The following is an 18,104-nucleotide window of genomic DNA, read 5'->3' on the forward strand; positions in this document are numbered from 1 at the left end:
AAACTCTGACGTTTTGATGTTTAGATTTAACGCTATCAATCCCAAACAAAAACAAAATTCTACAGATTGATTTGTAAGGTTTTATTAATAGATAAAATATTTGTATAATCAATGGTCGGGCCTACACCTGTTAAATCCGCCCACAGTGTTGAATAAAACCACCCATTTATTATACAACATGATTTATTAATGTATTGTTTCATTGATTTTAATATAATTACAAAAAATATTACAACATAGTACTTAAAATAAAAAACTTTTTGGATAATGCTTGATGAATGTTTGATTGACATCTGTTTTAGGCAATTAGCGTGTTATCAGCCATTTTGCACATGTGAGTTCGTGTGTTCAGCCATTCAGTTATAATTTGCAGTTGTAAAATGTTAGAGAAACACCAGGGATATTTAAGCAAAATTCTATTAAAAAACGTAAGAAAAAAAGCTCATTAACGCGGAAGGAAACTCGTCCATCCATACGCCATGCAACTGCAACACTTTTCAATCTCATGCCCAGGAGTCTCCGGCTCATTCTGTAACTAACAGGTAAGTCGTTTTGTTTCGCAAATATCTTTTTTATGTGTTATTTTGTATGGGTGGGAGGAACGTGTGTCGGTATAATACAACGGTATAATACTTGGCCCTATTGTGAATGAATTTCGATGATGTTGACACTGGACATGACATGCTTTTTTCGACACTATTCGTGACGGGGACGTGGTAGGTTTGCTGTAATGTGCGTGTGTTTTACTACGAATTCTTTTAAAGGCGAGTAATGGCAATAATGTATCGTTTACATATAAACCTTGTGTCAAGTCAAAAGTCTTTTTGTCGACTTTCGCGTACGGGTTTTCGAATTCCTGAGAGGAAGTGGCGTGAATTTCTGAGGTGAGTTTTCACGACAAATAATCGTGGTTTCTGACTTAACAAACATTATAATAGAAACACGATTTTAATTTGTTGGATACTTGCAAGTAAGACCAAAGAAATCGTTGGATCATATGAATCTGTCCCTAATTTTCTCCGTCGCTTACAATATCTTTAATTACGTAAGGAGAAAACTTTGAAAATGTTTTGATTATTTTTTTAGTTTGTTTTCAGTCGAAAGAGGTCATATCTTTACCAAGAAATAGGCTATAGTATAGCCCAAATATCCACATTTAAATCTGCAGATTGAGACAATCAAAAAGAAACATCTTAACATATGGTTAAAAGTCTGTTTATTGGTTACAATATCAGTGTATGGCAGCTTTATCACCATGTTACTTTACAAATAACAAAAAAATTGAGGAACAAAATGTTATTAAAATTGATTATTTGAAAATATGGCACTGTGAAAGTCTATACCAGGCACCACAGTCCTGGCTTTATTGGCTAAAAGAAAAAGGTAATGTAGGATACAAATGAGCCAAAAGTATATTATGAATACTTAAAGCATTGGGGTTCTAACATGTAAAATACTCTTTTGTTGCGGAGTTTGAGTGGTTTGGCATGTTTGGAAATAATGCGAAATGAAATCTAAACTCATTTGAAAAAGTCAATGTTTTTCATTAAAGCCCAAAAGACTAGGCTACATGACTACATTAGCCAAGAATAAAGACAGTTAGATGTTAAAACTGTCCATTTCAGCTGATCTGGATCCAACCAGTCAAATCTTCAATATGATCATAATAAAACAACCACAAAAAGAATCAATGATTGGCAATCTTTCAACCTCTACATTACCAACAATAGAAATCTGACTTAAATTCTAACCAATACAAATAATACCAGCAGAGAAATTTGCTGTTTAAATTGTAGAATTCAAAGTGACTTCTAAATGAGACATTGCTACTAAAGACATCCCTTTTCACAGTTAATCATCTTAAAACTCAGCAAAAAAAAACATTTAAACCCTAAATTCATTATTTTACGGTGTGTTGAACGGTGAAATGGTTTTATTTATGCAAAAAAAGCATTTTCATACTGTAAAAGGACAGAGTACACTTTAATACCTCAACATAATTTCAAGCCACTTTCCAATTCCCTTTTTTATATAAAAAAGGCAAAGAGAAAGATTTTAAATTCTATTCACAGTTATTAATGAGGTGTTAAGAGCATTAACAATGGCACAAATATCATTTTTAATCAGGCTTGTTAAGGTGAAAGAATATCAAGCTGGTTACTGACACACATCTCAAACAGCCTCGATCTGGCAACCACAACAAACACAGAGACATACTGTCAGAACCGATGGCACTTATAAATATGGCGAAAGTGAGTAAACAGCTTCATTGCTCTGATCTACAATTTTTTTTATCCACTGAAAAAAATAAGCCAAATATAGTGACTGAGTGAGCAGTCAAATCATCCTGACCAGGTAGTGTTCTTCATTTCCACCTGTTTGCACACATTTACATGCTAAAACTGAGAGATTGCAAAAAACTTGAAGGTCTCAGCATTCAAATTACTCCTAATCAACTATGACGCACACAAAAATATTATATATACTACTTTCAATATGCTCCATCTTTGTAACACTGCAACGTTAAAAATTTTAAGAGAAGAGTTTGTGGCCATTTCTAATCCGAAAAAATCAAGTGTTATGAATTAATTCAAAGCACAGATTTCCTTTGTAAGCACCAAAAATAAGAATTGATACACTAGGATTAGTTCTGTTGAGATCACTAGTATTTTAAGGCTAAAGTTCAAGGGCAGAGACATTATAAATTTCATTATCAATCAAAAGCAAGACTCCTAAAAACAAGGTGTCATAATGCTTCGAATTAAACATTCAATCTCAAGGCTGAGAAAATTCAGTGCCTTCGTTCCAAACACCATTAAATTATTGATTTAGTGGCGTAAAAAAAGAAAAGAAAAAAAAAGTTCAGAGATCATCTGCATGTTTTACGCTTTTGTTGTCCAATGCATGAAAACCTCTATAAATTCACAAACTTTTTGTAATACAGACTGCAGTACGCACCGATCCGTCTAGTTTAGCGTTGTTTTCTATGTACACAAAACAAAGTAAAATACAAAAAAAAAAAAGAGAAAGATTAATAAAAATGTCATGGGGCCAATGATCAACTAGAAAAATATATACATGAACACTATGTATGTATATACTATATGGTATATACATATACATAATGCTGTACATATATACCATATCTATATTCATATACATGTATATTTACATATTACACAATGACACTTTAATAATCTCTTATTATGATTCCTGTGGCCGGCGGTGACGATTGGCTTTTCCACGGGATTGAACTACATACTGAAAATCATGTGTAATAACTGGAATACAGAGGACTTGCTGTGGAAAGACGTAGAAATGGGACGGAAGGAAAGTGGACCTGGAGATTTTTTAATCCCGCTCTCAGTTCCAGATCCGAAGGAAACTGTCCCATGATCCCGTGGCCACAGCCATTCCATCATCATTTACTCCTAAACAGCTCACCCTGTTGTCGTGACCGGCCAGGACACCTGACAGAGGGAGCGATGCAGATTATTATAATGCAAATCCATCAAGGGTGTAACGGTTCCAGCTGCTCGCGGTTTGGTTTTTATCATGGTTTTAGGTTCACGGTCTCGGTACGATTTGTTATGTGCTAACTTTAAAGGGATAGTTCACCCAAAAATGAAAATTCCTCATGTTGTTCAAACCCCGTAAGACCTTCGTTCATCTTCGGAACTCAAATTAAGATATTTTTGATGAAATCTGAGAGCTGGATCACTCCTCCATAGGCTTCTAAGGGATTGACACAAGGTTTTACGGGGTTGAACAACATGAGGGAGAGTAATTACTGACAGAATTTACATTTTTGGGTGAACTATCCCTTTAAGGACTAAGGGGGAAAAAAGGACTACTGTCAAATAAACATAAATAATCTAACTACAAGCAACAGCACAAATAAATACAATAGAGCAAAGATAAAAATAAAATAAACATGAAAAGTACTGTTTTTCAGGTAGGTCTGACATAAGTTTTCAGATACAGAAATTGAATAAAGCAATCAAATGTAAAATAACATTGCATATTTGACTATAAATTAAAGATGAATCCTTATTAAAGTTACAAAAGCCATTCAATCAAGAGCAGTGAGTGCTTTCCTTGTCTTTTGTTGTTTGATTAACATAAATAGACAGCAGGAACATTAGGCTGCTGTCACTTTACATATGCATTTTCTTTCTCGACTGTATAAGTTCACTTCCGGCATAATAGACTGTCTGCTGGGATACTCATAAAGAAGGGCATGTTGACACAATATTTGTGTTAATTGATCCGTTCAAGCGCAAGACTTGAAAGAGAACTCAATATTTGCACGCTGTCTGAGACGTGTGTGCGCTTCAGATGTGCACAGACACACACAGCTTCTCACAGCGTCTTTCTCTCGAATGTTTAAATTGTCGAGGCTTAAATGAGTTTTGCTTAAACACCGATTGCAACGTGTGCAGTTCAGATTTCGATTTTTTACCGAGAACCGTTACACCCCTAAAATTCATCCAATAAGATAAGATGAAATGTATATAAAACTCTGAAGGGCATTTGCTCTTACCTGCACGTTCGCCTTTTAAAGTGTCCCAAACGTTGCAGTTGAAGTCATCGTAACCGGCCAGCAGGAGGCGTCCGCTCTTGGAAAAGGCCACGGAGGTGATGCCGCAGATGATGTTGTCGTGAGAGTACATCATCAGCTCCTGATCCGCGCGCAGGTCGAACAGCCTGCAGGTGGCGTCGTCTGAACCTGTTGTGAAGGCATTTCCGTTCGGAAAGAACTGCAGGAGTGAACAAAAACAACTCAAATTCATCTACTCATACAGTGTTACACAAGAGAAGCTTCTAGATCATAATATAAACCACCCAGAAGTATTGGTTAGTAGTATAAAAGTTCGGTATAATTACGATTTATGAATGCTTTTGTCTCTAATGCTCACTAAGACTGCAAATATTAGATCAAAAATACAGTAATATTGTGAAATATTACTGATCCTGAATGATCCTTCAGAAATCATTCTAATATGCTGATTTGCAGTTACGTTACTGATTATCAATGTAGAAACCATCAATGGTTTTGGAAACCATGATACACTACCATTCAAAAGTTAGGGGTAAGAAAAAAATAATACTCTTATTCAACGATGACGCATTAAATTGATCAGAAGTGACAGTAAAGACATTTAATGCGTTATAACAAAAATGTTTTTCATTGATTTTTTCTATTCAAAGAATGCTGAAAAACAGAACGTAACATGTTTTCCTCAAAATATGAAGCAGCACAACTGTTTCAACATTGATAATAATCAGAAGTGTTTCTTGAGCATCAAATCATCATATTATAGTGATTTCTGAAGGATCATGTGACACTGAAGACTGGAGTAATGATGCTGAAAATTCAGCTTTGATCACAGGAATACTTTACATTTTACTACAGTAGTCAACATTTAAAGTGGATCAAAAATGTTCAAAGTTGTCCTAAGACAAGAACGGGTATTCAAAATTCATGTATAACTTTGATGATAGGTTTTTATCCACTTCAAATGCTGACTAATATATATATATATATATAAACACAGAAAATTGCTTTTTTAAAGAGTAACATTTCACAATTCTTTTACTGTATTTTTGATCAAATAAATGCTGCCTTGGTTCTTTCAAAAGCATAAATAAAAGTAATTATTCCAAACGTTTGACTAGTAGTTTATATTTTAATAGTTGAAGCAAACAGCAGGCATGATTTTAAAGGTAGGTCTAAACACTTACGCAGACGGCGTTTATATCCGAGACGTGGCCAGTAAAAGACTGTCTGCACATCCCATCTCTGATGTCCCATAGTTTGGCAGAGGCGTCGCAGGCCCCCGACACGAACGTCTTTGAGTCGGGACTGACCGACAGACTCATGACATCACCTGTGTGTCCTGTGAAACTGGTGGTTTGTTGGCCCGTCTCAATGTCCCACAATGCACTGCAACAAAAGACACAGAAGCAAAGTTGAAAATTTCCTTTTAATTAAAACCAAACACTTAATTCAAAGCAACATGGAACAAAACTTTTTTTGTTGCGTTTAGCATTGCAATGAAAACAAGTCCTGTAGCTAAACAGTATGGCGCTAGCAATGACTAGTAATAGGTTTGATTTTCAGGGAATGCATGAGCTAATAAAATGCACATCTTTAATGCAATGCAAGTTGCTTTGAAAAAAAAAAGTGCCTAATTACAAAATGAAATAGGAACAATAATTCTTACTTATTGCCATTATGGCACTTATTGCATTTTGCATGTAACATGAACTCACCATGTGGTGTCGCCAGAGCTGGTGATGATCTGATTGTCATCAAGAAAACGACAGCAAGACAGATAACCTACCGGGTTGTTCATAAAAAAAGAAAGAATTATGTATTGCATTGATTAATTATGCATTGTATAAAAGGGCATACAGAAAGAGTTGAATTAGAGCAGTGTTTCCCAAACAGTTTTGTGAGTTAGCTAAGCTAATAATTATTAATGAGTTAATTAAACTATAAAAAAAAAAAAATTGTCAAATTTGCATATAATACACTACAGATTTCCTATTTTAATATATTTAAAAATGTAAGTCATTCCTGTGATGGACAAGCTGAATTTTCAGCGGATCAAATAAATTCAGTCTTGGTGAGCAAAAGAGACTCATTCAAAACAAACAAAAACAACTTAAAGGGTTAGTTCACCCAAAAATGAAGATTATGTCATTAATGACTCACCCTCATGTCGTTCCAAGCCCGTAAGACCTCCGTTCATCTTCAGAACACAGTTTAAGATATTTTAGATTTAGTCCGAGAGCTTTCTGTCCCTCCATTGAAAATCTATGTACGGTATACTGTCCTTGTCCAGAAAGGAAATAAAGACATCATCAAAGTAGTCCATGTGACATCAGGGGGTTAGTTAGGATTTTTTGAAGCATCGAAAATACATTTTGTTCCAAAAATAACAGAAACGACGACTTTATTCAGCATTGTTTTCTCTTCCGGTTCTGTTGTCAATCCACGTTCACGAGTCCAGTGACGTTAGACGCTGCTGACGTGTATCTGGTGCGTCCGTGTATTCGGGTTCAAATAATTATGTCTGGTTAAAAAAAAATGCAAGTCTTCCCCTGTGTGGAAATCCTTAGACATGTTTGCAAAGATTGTTTTGTTTACAGCGTGCGTCTCCCTCAGACTGTAAACGAAGCTCGGGCGCACCAGATAACACGTCAGCAGCGTCACTGAACGCGGATCCCCAACAGAACCGGAAGACAATACAATGCTGAATAAAGTCGTAGTTTTTGTTATTTTTGGAACAAAATGTATTTTCGATGCTTTAAAAAATTCTAACTAACCCACTGAGGTCACATGGACTACTTTGATGATGTCTTTATTTCCTTTCTGGACAAGGACAGTATACCGTACATAGATTTTCAATGGAGGGACAGAAAGCTCTCGGACTAAATCTAAAATATCTTAAACTGTGTTCTGAAGATGAACGGAGGTCTTACGGGCTTGGAGCGACATGAGGGTGAGTCATTAATGACATAATCTTCATTTTTGGGTGAACTAACCCTTTAATTATATAAAATAATATGTGAATATAAAAATAAAAACAAATCAAAATAAAACACTTTTATTTAAATATTTAATTTGTGTACCTGCATGTCATGTTAACATTAACTGGCATCACAGAACCGCAAACATGCAAATATGTTGTTCAAATATTGAAATATTAACTTAAAATCTAAGGTAAATATTAGAGCTGCTAATAGATTAAAACATTTTTTAAATCGCACCCTTTTTGTGCGATTAATCGTGATTAATTGCATATTTACCTTGAAATTAATCATACATGACAAAATAAATGTATTAAACAAGATAAATCACCATTTGCTATATCCAGTCAAGTAAACCATCAGATTGAAGGATGATTCTCACAAAACTGTATTTTCTGCAGGCTTTATTCAAGGTAAATTTAGATCTTTCCAAAAAACACTGGGAGACTCAAAAAGGACACCAAATAACCAAATGATAAAAAGAGCCCATATAATTCATAAACTTACGCACACATGAAAAAATAATAATTACTGAACAAACTTTTCAGAATCCACAGTGTTTCAGAGCTTGTTTAAATATCAGACATGCCAAGTTGCGATACTGAGCAGGACCATTGCCTTGACCTGACTGTATAATTAATACAGTACACGGATCTATTCAGAATTACTAAACAGCAACATACACAGGAAAGATTAAAACATGATCCTGATTGTGTGTGGAAACAACGCTGAAATGTGTCTGTGCATAAATACAACACGGTTTGGTTTAGGGCTGCAACTAACGATTATTTTGATCATCGATTAATCGGACGATTATTTTTTCGATTAATCGATTAATCGGATAGAAATTAAATTAGTTTTTTTTTTATTATAACTAAATAAAACCGTAAATCAGGGTATTTATGTGTAAAAGTGTACTTTAAAAAGTGCAAAAGCCACACATTGAGTTTTACTAATATCAATATTTGCATTGTTTTTAATGATAATTGCTGATGGCAAGTTGACAAACATGATTATTGTTAAAAAAATGATATCCAACATATTATGTTTTAACACAATTTTTGTTAAAACAAATTTACACAGACATGTTGTTCAGATGTGAATATCTGAACTAAAAACAAACTAAAATTTAAATTTTTATTTAAAATTAATTATATATATGGAATATAAGGATAAAGAATATAATATATATTATATATATAATATATAAAAGAATAATATAAGGATAAATTGATTAAATAAATATAGAAAGACTGAAAACAATTGTGTGAACGGAGAGCCGCAGTAGATCGCGTTTGAAAAACAATTAAAACTTAGTAGACAAATGCTATAAAAAGAGAACGGAATGGAGGTAACGTTACCCAGCAAGCTAACAGGCTTGAGTAAAGGACAGGAGAAATTATGCATTAGTGCACAAGCATTCGCTGAAAACCACTGAGTACAGTGACTAAAAAACAATATTTTACTGCTGCTGTTATTAACTGCCTTTGTATTTAATGCTTCACTTTGTAAACACCGTTTTAATTTAACCTATTTCTGCGGTAGCGCTATTTTAATCCATCACTTACGTTGCGAGCGAACTGATTGCACAACCTGATGCTCGAGACAAAATACAGACATCCCAAGATCCCGGAAGTCCCGGGAGTCTCCCGCATATTGATTGCGGCTCCCTGATGCCCGCGAATTAGTTCAAACTCCCGAAATCTTGAGCGCGCAAGCAAGAGCGCGCATGCGAGACTGCTCCAAACCGTGTAGCGCGCGCGCTCGGCAGAGCGCCTGAGGGAGAGAGACCTTGCGTGTGTGTGCGTACCAGTAAACGCTCCCCGTGACGTAAGCAGACCAACTAATCGATAATGACATTCGTTGACAACGATTTTCATAATCGATTATAATCGATTTTATCGATTAGTTGTTGCAGCCCTAGTTTGGTTGCGCACTAATAACAACACACTCACGCGTGGTTACTGTACGACACCACAATCGTCTTTACCTTGATTACAATCCGCATCCATCAAAACTTTACTAGCGAGATGCTGGTTTGCTTTATCCAGCCGAGAAACGTAGTTTGCAGATTGAAGAATTTTGAGTAATCGCATACGTTAATGTGTACAGGTGAAATTCGAAAAATGTGAATAATCTTGCAAAAGTTATAATATTGAAAATTATGGCTTACAGTTTATAAAAACCCCAAATTCAAAATCTCAGAAAATTAGAATATTACATGAAATCGATAAAAAAAAAAGGATTTTAAATACAGAAATGTCGGCCCTCTGAAAAGTATAATCATGCATATGTATATAGTTATATATACTAAATATATTAGTTTCACCTTTTAATTTGAATTACTGAAATACATGTTGCATGATATTCTAATTTTTCGAGTTTGACCTGTAAATGTTGACAGCCCTAGTAAATATTTTAGGTCAAAAGGGTTCGGCTGACTGTACCTGTGTGTCCGGCCAGTTCTCGGTTGACCCTGACGTTGCCCTCGCGGGTCTTAAGGCTGTAGGTGGAGCAGATGTTGTCCAGGCCTCCACAGGCCACGTAGTTTCCGGACGGGGCGTACGCACAGGTCATGACCCAGGAAGAGCGCAGGGGAATGGCGTGCATCTGAGTTAAAAACATACAACATCCTTCAGTAATACAAGAAGCAAAAACTGAAGATGAACAGAAAACACTCCCCAGCAATTAGCAATGTTTCCATTAAAGGTTGCGAATTTAATTTGAGCGCAAAATAGGAATATTGGATAAAGTCATTTAGTCAAAGAGAACAAAATCATCACTTCCTGATAAACTGGTGCAAAAAAACTTTTAAAAAAGCAGTGGAAACTACTGTATATAATAATGTTCTTATATAATGAATTACCTGTGTCTCAGAGAGCACAGATGAAACGCAATAAATGCACGTGTTAGTCGTGTATGACTACTGAACCACTTTGATGACAGATTTTGCTCAGGCATTTCAGATGCTGTGCAAAAAGATCTGGTTAAGTCAAGTTATGCCATCCCAACGCATAAAGTCACATGATTTTTTTTTTTGCTGTGCATCGAGGAATTTATACGGTAAATGTGTTTTCATTGTAGTTTATGCAAGTCTTTTTGAATAAGACAATAATAATAAGATAATAATCTTAAATTCGATAAGCAGATAAATACTGTGATCAAGTCGTGTTTTTACCATCTTCGTCTCCTGTCAAAGGTGAAGCCATTTCTTTCTCTAAAGAAATTTGAAGCAGTTATGCATGCTTTTGTAACATCTCGACTGGACTACTGTAATTCTGTGTATATCGGTGCCCCCCAGGCTTGTGTTTCACGTCTACAATTAGTTCAGAATGCAGCGGCTCGGCTTCTCTATGGAAAACGGAAATATGATTCTGTCACGCCAATATTGATCTCACTACATTGGCTGCCGATCAAATATGGAATTGATTTCAAAATTCTATTGTTTGTTTTTAAATCCATTCGTAATGAGACACCACAGTATTTAACAGATTTGCTACACCCCTACGTTCAGTCAAGGTCACTTAGATCTGCTAACTCCAGACTATTGCAAGTTCCCAGGACAAGATTAAAAAATAGAGGTGATCGTGCCTTTTCTGTCATCGGCCCTAAACTATGGAATACTGTCCCGGTTCATATCAGAACTGCCCCAACTTTATCTACCTTTAAGTCCTCCCTCAAGACGCATTTATTTTCTTTGGCGTTTAATATACCCTTGACTTGCTGTTTCAGGATTTTACTTTTATGTTTTACACTTATTTTACAGCTTGTGTTTGTTTTATCTTCTTTTGTACAGCACTTTGGTCAACCTCGGTTGTTTTTAAATTGTGCTTTATAAATAAACTTTGTATTGTATTGAAATAAAGCTATGCACATTTTTTTTAATTTAGGTGGATCTTGGCATTTCCCTCCCAACAGTTTTTATGCGATATCTCAAAATGCTAAAGATAGCTATTGTTAACTTAAAACAGATTTAACCTATAAAAAGTTGTTTTGTTGGTATAAATCAATGTATTTAGGTTGATTTGGTGATGCTTAATAACATCTTTTGATTTGAATAAAAACAGTTAATTTAGATGTTACCCTTTTTTTTCCAGTGTACATGGCTTTAATATCTCATTACCTTGTTTGTCGTATAACCATCCCATATGATCAGTTTGCCATCTTGGGAGGCACTGACAAGTAACCTAAAAAAAGCCAAATAAATTATATTCATCCACACTGCAGCATATCCATAGTGAAATGTAATTAATATGGGACACAGATGGGATTTGAGTAACATGGTGGGAAAGGCCTTATTACAGCTCCACGGAAAACGAACACCAGGGTCCCAAGCGTTTCTTCATGTAATATTAATCACACAGTTGAAAGGAGGCCCAGAGTGTTTAAAGCAGCATTTTCTGTATATAAAACCAATCGTGATGGTTAGGGACCCTCTGAGAACGTGTCCGTCAATCAAACACACACCTGGAGTCGCTGCCCCAGTGCATGGCGTAGATTTTGGCGAGATGACCTCTGAGTGTGCGTCTCGTTCTCATCTGGATCCGCCCCACTGAGTCCAGGCTCGCTGTCATCTGCCATATGAGCCCAAAACAGCAGGAGATTAAAGATCACACAACATAATCAGCTCCCATGAAGCAATGGCACATCACAGATCTCACAGCGCAAGTTCAGCATCATCTACTATAGCATTTCAGTGTTCATTTACAGAGTGTTTACACAAGCCACTAAAAATGCAAACACTGCTGTGGAAGTTTCTTCTGCTCAACAATGCTGCATTTATTTGATCAAAATATAGTAATAATTAAATTAAAGTAATATTGTGAAATATTATTACATTTAAAATAACTGTTGATAATATAATATATTCCTGTGATCAAAGCTGAATTTATCATCACAGTCTTCAGTGTCACATGATCCTTCAGAAATCATTCTTATATGCTAATCAAGAAACATTTCTTATTATTATCAATGTCGATAACAGATGTATTGCGTCATATTTTTGTAAAATATGATACGCTACCGTTCAAATGTTTTGGACAAGTAAAAGAAATGTATACTTTTATTTTAGTAAGGAAGGACCCATTAAATTGATCAAAAGTTACAGTAAAGACATTTATGATGTTACAAAAGTTTTCTATTGAATGCTGTTCTTTCTATTCAATCGAAGAATCCTGAAAAAAATATAGAGAATGATTTCTTAAGGCACTGAAGACTGGAGTAATGATGCTGAAAATTCAGCTTCGATCACAGGAATAAATTACACTTTAAAATATATATTCACATAGAAAACAGTTTTTTTAACTGTTTTTACTATAATCAAATAAATGCAGCATTGATGAGCGTAAGAGGCTTATTTCAAAAGCATTAAAGAAATCTTAATTATTTGAAACGTTTTTTATTGCATTAACTATTCGAAACTTTTGACAGATAGTGTACAGGGGAAACTCAAAAAATTAGAATATCGTGCAAAAGTTATAATTTTGATGATTATGGCTTATGAAAACCCCAAATTCTAAATCTGAGAAAATTATAATATTACAAGAAATCAATTTTAATAAAAGGATTTTAAATACAGAAATCTCGGCTCTCTGAAAAGTATAATCATGCATATATAGTTATATATACTAAATATATTAGTTTCATCTTTTCATTTGAATTACTAAAACACATGAACTGTTGCACGATATTCGAATTTTTCGAGTTTCACCTGTACATCGCCACAGCAGTTTGTAGATGCCCTGGTTGATATCTATGAATAATCAATGATTCGTTTCGTACCTGCGAAAGTGTGGAGTCACTGCAGGCTTTTCTAGCATCCTGAAAAACATCAATAACTCATGACACAAATCTTCCCAATCAAAACACTCAGCAAAGGAAATATATTGTTTACATGCGAGTCCTCTCATATGAACGTTTCCTTTAGTTGCATCAGTCCAAACACATGCACTGATGAACAATTCCTCTTACCCGGATCTGGTTGCGAAGCTGTTCCGCTTCCTGACGCAACTGTTCCAACTCACTCATTGTTCCTGTTTGACCTACACCCGATGCGACAACGTGCTGGACCTGCAAGAAATGTGCATATCTTACAATTACACAATATAATGACATCATTCTTACATCGCATGTGCTCATCTGTCAATCAAACATTGCACTAGTGATGCATGCGGTCATGAAATCCCTTAAAATGCAATTACAAATGGTCAAAGGACCAGCTTTCTTTGAGCAAATCCATTTCAGCAACTTTAATTAAACGGGCAAACTGATCTGAGAGCTGTGGGAAATGACGGTGAGCTCAGAGGGTCTTCAAAACCCCAACAACTGCTGCCAAATGCCACACATATGTTCACTGACCTTTCCGTCAAATCAAGCGGCCGAGTCTCAATGTGTCCCTCACCTTTAATTCCATACAAATGTGTTAAGAGTTAGAAGATCTACTACAAACTCAAACAGCATCTGTGCTTTGGTTACTAGTCCAGCATCTCTCAAACTGTCATCTGGCACAAGTTAGTTTTTTATGATTATAAACAAATAATGTGACTGCGTCCATCAAGTTCAAAACAAAATCAAATGAGATAAAGCACCTAATTTCAAAGCGTTGTCTTTTTTCACTGCAGTTTTGAGGAGAAAATACTGTTTACTGATGAATTTACACATAGTTAGTCTTAAAGCATATTAAAAACACCACATACTAGACATATAAACAACATTAAAAGCTTGATTTGCACCACAGGGGGTCTTTAAGACTAACAACTGCTGTAAAAGTATTTTCATTGTTACTACTGATATAGTTAACAAATGAACCCTTATTATAAAGTGTTACCAGTTCATTAGATTGTACAAAGATAGGCATTTATTAAAAACTAGGACTTTTTTTATTCCATTGAATTTCCAATACAAAATAACTAATTATGATATATACTGTTAGCATGAGTATATTACTCATACTATTAGGTCATACTGCCCAACCACTTCCAGACAGCAACACCCAACTTATTTATAATACCAAGGACTGCAACGATAGAGACATTTTTGAAATACAATGTTTTCAAACAATGTTTATAATTTGGTTTTGACCTTTATGTAATGCTGCATGCATGATTTTAAAAGTGATCAGACACAGATAATGTTGGGCGTTAGTTTATCTTTGGTCGTCTGTAAGACACAGCTGGGATTGTCCGCCTTTGGTTGGCGTGATTTAAAACCCTATGGATTCAGACTCACATCAGTGCAAAGATGACGTCATGCTGAAACTACAGCTTCAACCTTCACATAATCCATGCGCTCTCCTTCAGACTAGCGCAATTAATCGAAATAAAACTAAATCTCGATATGGCTTAGTGAGATTATCAAGCTGCAAAGTCTGTGATATGATTAAAGGGGTTCTTCATCCCTGGCAAAATGGGCTTTCAATTAAACTTGGCTTATGCATTAGAAACAAGGTTTTGAAAAATAAATCTGAGAAAACACAGAGAAAAAAAGGCAGTTGTCTTTCCTTTTGCAAAATAGGAAGGAAAACTTTAACACCCATAATGCACTGTGCATTTCCAAGGCCACTCCCACCAGTCTGCTATGAATACACTTAATACCGCCTTGCTTTAGTAGGAAATACTTCTTAGCAAACTTTTAGCCATAATGGTATCTATTGACTTGTCTTGTTCCCGGGTGCAAGAATTCAAAGAGTAAATGTTTAGTGTTGGGAGTGAGTTACTTTCGTGTCGTAGGCAGTGGCTAAAAGGCTGCAAAAAATTGTAAATATGGACAGAATGCTGTGACAGGAAATCTGAAAAACCTCAGTTTGTTGTCAACATTTCAAACTGGATGAGCACGTACAGTCTGGTCGCATACAGGGAAAGCTGCTGCCATAGTGTACCATAATGCTGTTTAATGCTGTTTTAGAGTGAAGTACGGCATTGTGTTCTTTTATATGATTTAACGTTTGAAATATAAAGATTTTAAGACAGCCATATATATTAGTATAATATTTTCCCTAAATACACTTTTTTTATTATACGATAAAACATTACATCAGTAAAATTTCTTATTTTGTTTAATATCTTTAAATAATAAATGATAAAATTTATAAAAATTAAAGAAAATGTCAAATTGTGCTGGCAATTTTTATCAGAAAATTTGCAATATTCGGAATCGTGCAGCCACATTTCAGACATAATGATGATGATAACCAAACTATACCGTGTTGTCTTTTATGGATTCAATTCAAATGCAAGTTTCATTCAAGTGTGCACCATAATACTAAAACACTTTGACTCCATGTGATGCCCGTCAGGATTCGGGAAGGTGCCAGGATGTGTCAGATCAGCCTGGCACGCTCTCAGTGGGCACAGATATGCCATGCTGGTTTTTCTCTCCATTAATGATGACAAAATACACTGCTGAGCCCCATACCTGACATTATATGACAGAGGACATGGGACATCACCCTCCTTTTACAGTAATACAAATATGAAAAGCTCTGTGTGCTTTTATCTAATAACCCCATAAAGAGAAAAGCTGCAACTGAAAATCAATATCACGAAGCAAATAATGGAAATGAGGGCGGGGGGTGTTACTATATTCCACACATTCACAAAATTACAAATATATATATATATATTTCGAGGATTTAGAAATGGCCAACAAGACATTATTTTCAAACAAAATCGTTTCAGATTTCAGTATTTATTATGTACATGAAGAAATGTAAAATAAATTTTACAAATTTTAGAATTATGTAAAATAAAATATATATTTTTATTTATTTTTTTTATTTTAATTTACATAATTCTAAAATTTGTAGAATTATGTAAAATAAAATAATAATAAAATTAAAAAATTATATATATATATTATTTTACATAATTCTAAAATTTGTAAAATTTATTTTACATTTCTTCATGTACATAATAAATACTGAAATCTGAAACGATTTCGTTTGAAAATAATGTCTTCTTGTTCATTTCTAAATCCTTGAAATAATAAAATTGCACAATAACCCACAATATTAAAGAACACACATGACTGTCCCACAACTGCATAGAGTAAAACGGCTAATTAAGCCAGTAAATATCAAAATTATTCAAGTTGGCAGAGTTTAAAGTCTCTGGATTTGACAACAACAACAAAAAAAAACACTTTAAGTGAATCAAAACAGATTTCAACACAGGTAAAGTGAAAGTAAAACTATCAGCTTCTGCTCGAAGAATCTCAGTGATTGCCGTCCTTCAACAAATTATTTAGATTCCATTTTTAATACGAAAAGGGAATTTTATGAACATTTTATTCAATTTAACCAAGCTGGAAGATATAAAGACTAAGAAAAATGACTTCATATAAGGAGTTCATTCATATAACGAAGACTTTTATTCAAAACAACGGGCAGTTCAGGTTTACTAGTAACCTGAAGTGTCTTAATCAAGGACACAATAATGCTGTCATCCCAGCTGAGGGTTGAACCTGCAATCTTTCACTCATCACCACAGATATTTAACCACTACACCACACTGTCCATTAAAATGATTAACTCCTGCCAGGAAACACTTAACAGATTATAACGGTTGGAGTTCAGACTCAACTCTTGTGAGTATCAGGCCTCCTGTTGCTTCTTCTTAAAACAGGACAACCAGCAGATTATAATTTAACTAATTAGCTATACGAAGTCAAGATCCAACCCATCATTCAGCCCTAAAACAGTCCAAACAAATTCAGCAATGCGTTTAAATCACCCAGTAGGACCTTTTACGAGCATTTTACAAGCAGGAAATAGACGAGAGAAGAGAAACACAGCATACGATTGTTTTTTCCCCCTCACCTGATCAGGCTGGTTTGGGCAAATTCAGCTCCTTTCAGATCCCTGGCATGTTGATAAGCGCACTGATAAATTTCAAAGCAGCTCAATTAATTGGAACTCAATTTTAAACACATTTAAAGGGCCACGCAGCCCTCACGCGAGCTGAGAGTCAATTTTCACCAGCAATCTCGTCACCACACCCATAAGGGAGCCGGGAACATGGCAACAGACTCGGCGGAGGGGTGGCCCGACAGACACCGCTTATCTACAAAAGCCTAACATCGCTGTTTAAAAGCATAAATAGGATTTATATTACCTAGGTAAACATAAAACTACAATATACATCCAAACGCTGTTTTTATCGTGTGAAGACACTCGGAACTGTAGTTGTTGATGCTGTTGTGTTCACCTACGGATGAATGGTACAGTCCGTCCGCTGCCTCAACAAAGCGCCTGTAGGAGAAACAGGAAACGTATCCGCTACGTGTTTGAGTCTCGCAGGGAAACTTTTAACATTGTTTCCGTCGTAGTAAAAGTTACATTTACATTTTAGAACGTTCGGAAACATTTACACGTTGGTCTGATTTAAAATTCCATTGTTATAATTCTGCGACTTTTGTGTAATGTACTGTAACAGTATGTTGTGGTAGATAGATGGATGGATGGAGATAGATAGATGGATGGATAGATAGATAGATGGATGGAGATAGATAGATGGATGGATAGATAGATGGATGGATAAATAGATAGATGGATGGATAGATTTATGGAT

At 35.2% G+C, this 18,104-nt stretch overlaps 1 protein-coding gene across 1 annotated transcript; it reads right to left on the reverse strand.

Moving 5' to 3' along the window:
• Positions 1 to 1,199: 1,199 nt before the first annotated feature.
• Positions 1,200 to 17,559, reverse strand: gnb4b (guanine nucleotide binding protein (G protein), beta polypeptide 4b). Its single transcript, XM_077204214.1, has 10 exons — positions 17,354 to 17,559; positions 13,510 to 13,608; positions 13,321 to 13,359; positions 12,007 to 12,113; positions 11,663 to 11,726; positions 9,987 to 10,149; positions 6,277 to 6,343; positions 5,746 to 5,947; positions 4,544 to 4,760; positions 1,200 to 3,470 (listed from the first exon to the last, which is right to left on the reverse strand). Exons 2-10 carry the CDS (start codon positions 13,564 to 13,566, stop codon positions 3,364 to 3,366), a joined length of 1,023 nt encoding a protein of 340 aa, XP_077060329.1. The 5' UTR covers positions 13,567 to 13,608; positions 17,354 to 17,559; the 3' UTR covers positions 1,200 to 3,363.
• Positions 17,560 to 18,104: the final 545 nt, after the last annotated feature.

Source organism: Siphateles boraxobius, unplaced genomic scaffold (assembly GCF_051911475.1).
Source record: "Siphateles boraxobius isolate OS27281-9 unplaced genomic scaffold, OSU_SipBor_1 5, whole genome shotgun sequence".
Classification (NCBI taxonomy): domain Eukaryota; kingdom Metazoa; phylum Chordata; class Actinopteri; order Cypriniformes; family Leuciscidae; genus Siphateles; species Siphateles boraxobius.